The 6,932-nt window shown below is 57.8% G+C and overlaps 1 protein-coding gene across 2 annotated transcripts in view; it reads right to left on the reverse strand.

The window, feature by feature from the left end:
• The window catches only part of KCND3 (potassium voltage-gated channel subfamily D member 3), a 229,738-nt gene continuing 222,806 nt past the window's right edge, over positions 1 to 6,932 (reverse strand). The window contains exons 3-7 of one of the 2 annotated variants that reach the window (XM_008055358.1): positions 5,829 to 5,930; positions 4,700 to 4,789; positions 3,070 to 3,126; positions 1,656 to 1,903; positions 1 to 635 (exon numbers count right to left, since the gene is read on the reverse strand). In XM_008055358.1, the coding sequence (XP_008053549.1) occupies positions 434 to 635; positions 1,656 to 1,903; positions 3,070 to 3,126; positions 4,700 to 4,789; positions 5,829 to 5,930 (699 nt within the window). In that variant the 3' untranslated portion in view covers positions 1 to 433. The remainder of the gene's footprint in view (positions 636 to 1,655; positions 1,904 to 3,069; positions 3,127 to 4,699; positions 4,790 to 5,828; positions 5,931 to 6,932) is intronic. The other variant, XM_008055359.1, reaches the window with a different exon arrangement.

Raw genomic sequence — 6,932 nt, forward strand, 5'->3', positions numbered from 1 at the left:
TGAAATACACAGTGTTATATTTTCTTCCTGTTTTGCAGGTGTCAGCGCGGCCTCTGTGCTGTTCTTGGTCTTGTCTTTTCCTCACCGGGGTCTCCAGAAACGACCGCGGTGGGGTCTGGGGCTCCCCCTCCGGGCCGGGTCCCGGCACACAGCCCACACCCCCTGCCGGCCGTCCCCTGCCCCCACCCTCCTTCCCTTCCTCTGGCCCCGGTGAGATGCGGCATCACAGGGTGCTGTCCACGCGGGCGGCGGGGAACTCCGGCGCCCCTTGGCTGCCTCTGCTTTCTTCCAGGCACAAGTCTCAGTGCTAGGGTACAGATGGGACAGGCAGATGTCGTGGGGAACGGAGGAGGGAGTGGTCCCAGGGGCCACCCGCCAACATGCCGGCCCCCTTCATTCCCCGCTGCCCCCTCTGGCCCTCTGTCCAGGGGGTTTACAAGGCGGAGACCTTGACGACATTGCTGGCCACGGAGGGAATGTTCGTGTTGGGGCCTGGACTGGCAGGGGGAGGCCGGCTCTCCCCCTCCGGGGTCAGCGCCGGGGGCGTGGGGATGCTGATGATGGCTGTGGTGATCTGGGACGTCCTGCAGTTGGGTCTCAGTCCGTCGTCTGCTTTCAAATTAAGGCTGGAGCGACTGGGAGAGAAAACAGCGCATCAGGGATGGTTCCTGCTTTGACGGCCCCAAAGCTTCCTCGACCCCCTGCATCTCCTGCTCATGGGAACCAGGAGGAGAGTTCGGGGCCCCTCGACCTCTGCCCTCTCGTCATCAGCTTGTAATGTCCATTCTAATTATTCTTCCTAAACTACCAGCAACGGCAAGGTCATGTGTCTCGGGCTTTGCACTTCAGAATGTGCAGGCGAGTGGCATCCCCTGGTGGTTGATGACGTGTCATGGGTGGCCTTTGGCCTTTGCTCCCCCAGAATTCCCTGCAACCCCTTTGCAGGTCAGGGGAGGCGGCCTAGATCTGAGCAGAGAAGGAAGGGAAAAGTCGGTCTGCGGTTCCAAGTCAGCTGGGAAAAGCCATGACCAGCACAATTAGGACAATCATTTCTTTGAAAAAATGATTGGTCCATTCTTTGCCCTAGGGCAGGTCACTTTTTGTATGTGTACACACACACACACACACACACACACACACACACACACACACACACAGTGTATCTATATATTTTAGTGTTCCTTTTTCCTGCTCTCTAACCCCATTTTCAGCCTAAAACACTCTAGTGTCCTCCCATAGCCTAGGAAGGGCCTTTGAGTTAACTCGCAAGGAAAAGGATTCATGTGTGAGACCAGGGAGGCGGCTAGAACAGCGGTCCCCAACCTTTTTGGCATCAGGGACCAGTTTTGTGGAAAAAAGCTTTTCCATGGATGGGGGTGGCGAGGGAGATGTGGACTCCACCTCAGATCATCAGGCATTCAGTTCTCCCATGGATTGCACGACCTCGATGAGATCTAATGCCGCTGCCGATCTGACAGAAGACGGAGTCCTGCTCCCCGCTATTCACCTTCTGCTGTGTACCCGGTTCCTAACTATCAGTCCGTGGTTCCAGGGGCTGGGTACCCCCGGGCTAGAGGATTCTTGAGGTTCTCCTAACGCGGAGACTGTTTGAGTCTGTGAACAACGGGAAGCCTCACCCTCAGGGAGCCACCCACCTGGTGGTGAGGGAGGGCTGCTCACTGCCCTGGATGTGGATGGTGCTGAGCTCTTGCATGCTGCGCAGGCGAGTGGCTGGCAGGTTGGAGTTGGGCAGGTGTGTGGTCTTCTTACTGCGGCGGGAGCAGCAGGTGGTGGTGAGGCCCGAGTGACTGGACAGGGAGGGGCTTCTTGTGGACGGGTAGTTCTGCATTGAGCTCTCCATGCAGTTCTGCTCGAACATCTGCTCGTCGATGAACTCGTGGTTCTGTGGGAGGCAGAAGGAAAAGAGGTAGGAAGAGCAGGTAGGGAGAGGGGGCCGAGACCCCACGTCTGCAGGGCGGCCTGTCTCTGCTCTGGGCCGGGAAGGAAGGGCGCCCAGCCGCCTGGATCCCAGGTAAGCATTCAGGAGGGGGGATGTCCCAGAGCCACCCAGTAAGGGATGAAAGAGGATCTTATTGGCAGCCCTGGCCATCCGATGGAGGGGTGGGGACTGCAGCTGTGAAGTCGTGATGTGAAATGCGCCCCATCTGCAGCTTGAGCTGAAGGGACGCAGGGGACACGTGGCGTCATCACAGCTGGAAGCGAAGACTCACTTTCCGGGTTTTGTACCAGGCCTGCTAGAGGTGGCAGATTGGGAGTTACTGACTGTGGCCAGTGGGCACGCGAGATTGTCTTATCTGGATTTACTGGGTAAGATCCTCACGAATCTTGGGTAAGGGCATGACAAAAGTGTTTCAAGGTGGTGGGCTATTCACAGAACTGGGAGAGCTTTGCTCCTGCAGCCAATGGGCTCAAATGGTCAGGGATAGCATTTCTTTTTATTAATATTGTTACGGCCTGATTATGAGACACGCCTCCTTCACATACCTGGAGGCACAGGGCTCCCTAGGTCAAGTGTAGGCATGGGGAGGGATTGCCCCGAGGCTCCCTGGTCCAGGTCTTAGGGAGGGGCTGTCCCTGAACCCCAGATAACCAAAAAAACGGCTATCGGGCCAAGGTGACCACAAATCTACAGGATCAGTGGTCTGGCCAAGGCTGCCAGATTGAGGATAGAGTCCGAAGAGACCGCCTGAGAGACTTCAGAGGGAGACCAGCCTGGCAGCCAAGGCCAGGAGTCTCCGCCGAGCTGGGAGGTGGCACAGCAGATGGGACTCGGGGACACTCACAGGACAGCGGCATCGGCACCGTGTTCCACTACCCCTCTGCATCCCTCGGGAGGCCCAAAGAGGGAATCAGAGGACAGCGGGGGGCGGGGGTCAGCACAGAGAAACTGGGAGCCTGATCTGGCGCTGGGTGTGGCAGCAAAGGCAGGACAAGCCCCAGGAGAGCCAACAGCACATGCAGAGAACCAGGCCAGGGGGGACGAGGAGAGCCCACAGACGGAGAGGGGTCAGAGAGAGACACATCGATCGAATGTTTAAAAAGTGATACCTTGACGGTGGAGGTTCGTACAGACAACAGGGGATCATCCACAAGATAGGACAACCCCTACGGGACAACATGCCAACAGAAGATAGAAACACCATTGATTGTACACTCCGGCATTCCCAAGCCAGTCCTGACAGTCCATCTCGCCATCCCGGCATTCCACCCTCAAGCCCCACGTTCCGCCCCCACCCCCTTCCCCATTCCCAGCATTCCGCGCCTGGGTCCCCACATTCCACCCTGGACTCCTGCAGGACTAAACATTCACTCCCTCCATCCCAACATTCTGCCTCTCCGCCCCAACATTCCTCCCCTAAAACCCAGCATTCCAAGCTTTCTTCCCAATGTCCCACCCCCCACATTCTTTCCCTTGGATGCCAGCATTCCATCCCTCAATTCCAACATCTCATCTCCTCAGGGCCGACATTCTAGCCTTTCGAATCCAAACGTGTTCACCCTTATCCTTCCCGTGTACACATTCCACTCAGCACATGCAACTTGGAAAGGGCAGTTGGGTCCTGGCCTCTCCCTTTGGCAAGCTCAGAGTCTTTGAGAGAAACTCGTGATACGCATCTATGGTTCTTGATGGTGAATCCTGGAAACGAGGGTGTGCATGGCACCTCGCCCTGGTGGGGTCCTTGCTGCTGGGTTCAACGGCTACTCATGGTGTCCACACTTGGCTCAGATTTAGAGCCACCTCAGCCAGGCTTGGTGACTCACGCCTGTCATCCCAGCTACTCGGGAGGCTGAGGCAGGAGCATCACCTGAGCCCAGGAATCTGAGACCAGCCTGGGCAACACGGTGAGGCCCTGTCTCTAAAAATAATAAAAAGAGTCATTTAACATCTATTCTCCCCACCTCTGGAGGCCAGGAAAGGGAACATTCAGAATTAGAAAGTTCCTCCCTTTGTGTGTGAGCCCTGACTGTGGATTCCTGGGGGAGGAAGATTCTGGAAGGCATAGGGAAGCGTTTCACTTTGCTTCTCTTGGGCTTCTCGGCCCTGACGTCTCCCGCCCACGACTGCCCCTAAGCACCTTCTGCCAAGGGTCCACGACTGGCCCCACTGCCCTTCCCTTCAGCCCGTTGGTTAGGCACAAGCATCATTCCACACTCCGACGGTGGCACCCTAAACCATGACTCCGTTCGAACAATCAGAGTGTCAGCATCTGAAGCCCTGAGAGTCACAGGGTGGCCGGGGGGGGTCCTGAGGAGTCCTGGCTGGAGAAACACGGGCACTGCCTCCTTCTCGCACTGTTTCCAGGAAGCCGTGGGGGCCCAGGGCCCCGTGGCTGCAGCCACCCAGCCCCGGAGGCGGGGTGGAAATCAGCCCTCTTCTCTGCCCTGCCGTGTAGATTCAGACCGAGTTGTGAAGGGCAGTGCCCACCGGAACCGAGAAACCGACAGGCAGAGCCCCGAGCACTCCAGGGGGGCCCCGGGTAGGGCGGCGGGGTGGGCAGTGCAGGCCTCACACGCGGGGGCCCGGCCCCCTCCTGCAGGCCCCTCCTCACGACCACTGCCTTTTGCGTCTGACGGGGGCGGACTGGACTTCCGCGCCCAGCGTGTGGCTGTGAGGACGGCCTTGGAGAGGGGCCCGGGGTCGGGGCTGGGAGGCAGCTGGCCGCGGCCTGGCACTCACAGTGGTTTTCTCCAGGCAGTGCAGCAGGTGGTGGTGCTGGCTCTCGATGAGGGAGGCGGTCTTGCCCAAGTGCTCCTCTTCCGAGGTGCCCTGGAGGTGAGAAGAGAGGCTGAGGACAGGGCCCGGCGCCTCCTGCTCTGCGTCTCTGCTTCTCCCCGGGAGGGAGGAGGGCAGCGGAAGCATCTGGAGCCGCCAGCTTTCGGGGTCAGGGTAGGACTCGCCCGCTGTGGGCTGGGGCCCTGGGTCTAAAGATGGCTTGTGGGTGTCCAAGATGAGCCCATGGGACTGCGGGAGAGGTGATGACCCCATGGGATCGGGGGAGAGGTGATAACCCCATGGGATTGAGGGAGAGGGGATGACCCCACGGGACTGTGGGAGAGGTGATGACCCTACGGGATCGTGGGAGAGGTGATGACCCCACGGGATCACGGGAGAGGGGATGACCCCACGGGACTGTGGGAGAGGTGATGACCCCACTGGATCGGGGGAGAAGTGGTAACCCCATGGGATTGAGGGAGAGGTGATGACCCCACGGGATCGTGGGAGAGGTGATGACCCCACAGGATCGCGGGAGAGGTGATGACCCCACGGGACTGCGGGAGAGGTGATGACCCCACGGGACAGCGGGAGAGGTGATGACCCCATGGGACAGCGGGAAAGGTGATGACCCCACGGGATCGCGGGAGAGGTGATGACCCCACGGGATGGCGGGAGAAGTTATAATCCCATGGGACTAAGATGGGTGATGACCCCACGGGATCACGGGAAAGGTGATGACCCCGTAGGATTGCAGGAGAGGCGATGACCCCAAGGGATCGCGGGAAAGGTGATGACCTCACGGGATTTTAGGAGAGGTAACGACTTCACGGGATGGCAGGAGAAGTTATAACCCCATGGGACTAAGATGGGTGATGACCCCATGGGATCCCAGGAGAGGTGATGACCCCATGGGATTGTGGGGGAGGCCTGTGGGCTCCGAGAAAGTCTGGAAATGTGTCCTCCTCAGGGTTCAACCCAGGACCTGGGAGGAGGAGGGCCGGGCCCTGGAAAGCGACAGCGAGTGCATTTTCCATCTCCTCTCCTGCCCAGGGGAGGAAGGTTCTAGAAGGAGCAGGGCACTGGCACCTACCGTCAGCTCCAGCGCCTCATTCAGGAGCCCATTGCGCTTGCTGTGCAGGTAGGCGTTGGAGCTGCCAGTTTTGGCCACACGGATCCTGGCAAGCCGGGCCTTCTGCGAGGGGCAGAGATGACAGGAGTGAGGGAGGCCATGACACAGAAAGATAGCACGCCCGCACAGCCCAGGATGGGGCTGCCCCGGCCAGGATGGCTTCCGGGTGCTGTGTGCTGGAGGCACAAAGGTTGCTGCTTCTCCCAGCTGTGCATCACTGGCCACAGACCCAGGGACACACTGCATGCCGCCTGGTCATGGTCAGAACTCCCCGGAGTCTCCACTTATCTCTCCAGCCTGTGTCATCCGGGCAGGAGAAATACCGCTCACTCAAGTTCTCTCACCTCCCAAAGTTTCGTGACCTTTATCTACGCAGTGTCACACAGTGCCTTGTGCAGTGTTGGGGTCTGTCATCTCTGACCAGACTTCAGACTCCTTAAGGGAGTGCATGTGATGGCTGTCCTGACGGTCTCCCAGGGTCCTGCACAGTTCCCCGCACATAGTAGGTCCTCTCATGTTAGTTAATTATGAGAAAAGTCGCCAGGTGTGGTGGTTCACACCTGTAATCCCAATACTTTGGGAGGCCGAGGGGGAAGGATTGCTTGAGCCCAGGAGTTTGAGACCAGCCTAACCTGGACAACACAGCAAGATCTCATCTCTACAAAAAATAAAAAAGTTAGCTGGGCATGATACCTTAAAAAAAAAAAATAGAAAAGAAAGAAAGAAAAGATAAACCAGGAGCATGTATACCTGTCTTGCGACATGGTGTCACTTTGTCACCCAGGCTGGAGTACAGTGGCACGATCATGGCTCACCACAGCCTCGGCCTCTTGGGTGCAGGTGATCTTTCCACCTCAGCCTCCCAAGTAGCTGGAAATATGGGAGTACGCTAACACGAGTGGCTAATTTTTTAAAAAAATTTTTGTAGGACAGTCTCACTGTGTTACCCAGGCCGGTCTCAAACTTCTGAGCTCAATCGATCCTTCCAAAGCGCTGGGATTACAGGCATGAGCTACCATGTCTGGCACCCTCCACACACTTCTTCTTTTTTTTTTTTTTTTTTTT

This window comes from Carlito syrichta, unplaced genomic scaffold, assembly GCF_000164805.1.
Source record: "Carlito syrichta isolate Samal-C Ts95f unplaced genomic scaffold, Tarsius_syrichta-2.0.1 Scaffold301830, whole genome shotgun sequence".
NCBI lineage: Eukaryota > Metazoa > Chordata > Mammalia > Primates > Tarsiidae > Carlito > Carlito syrichta.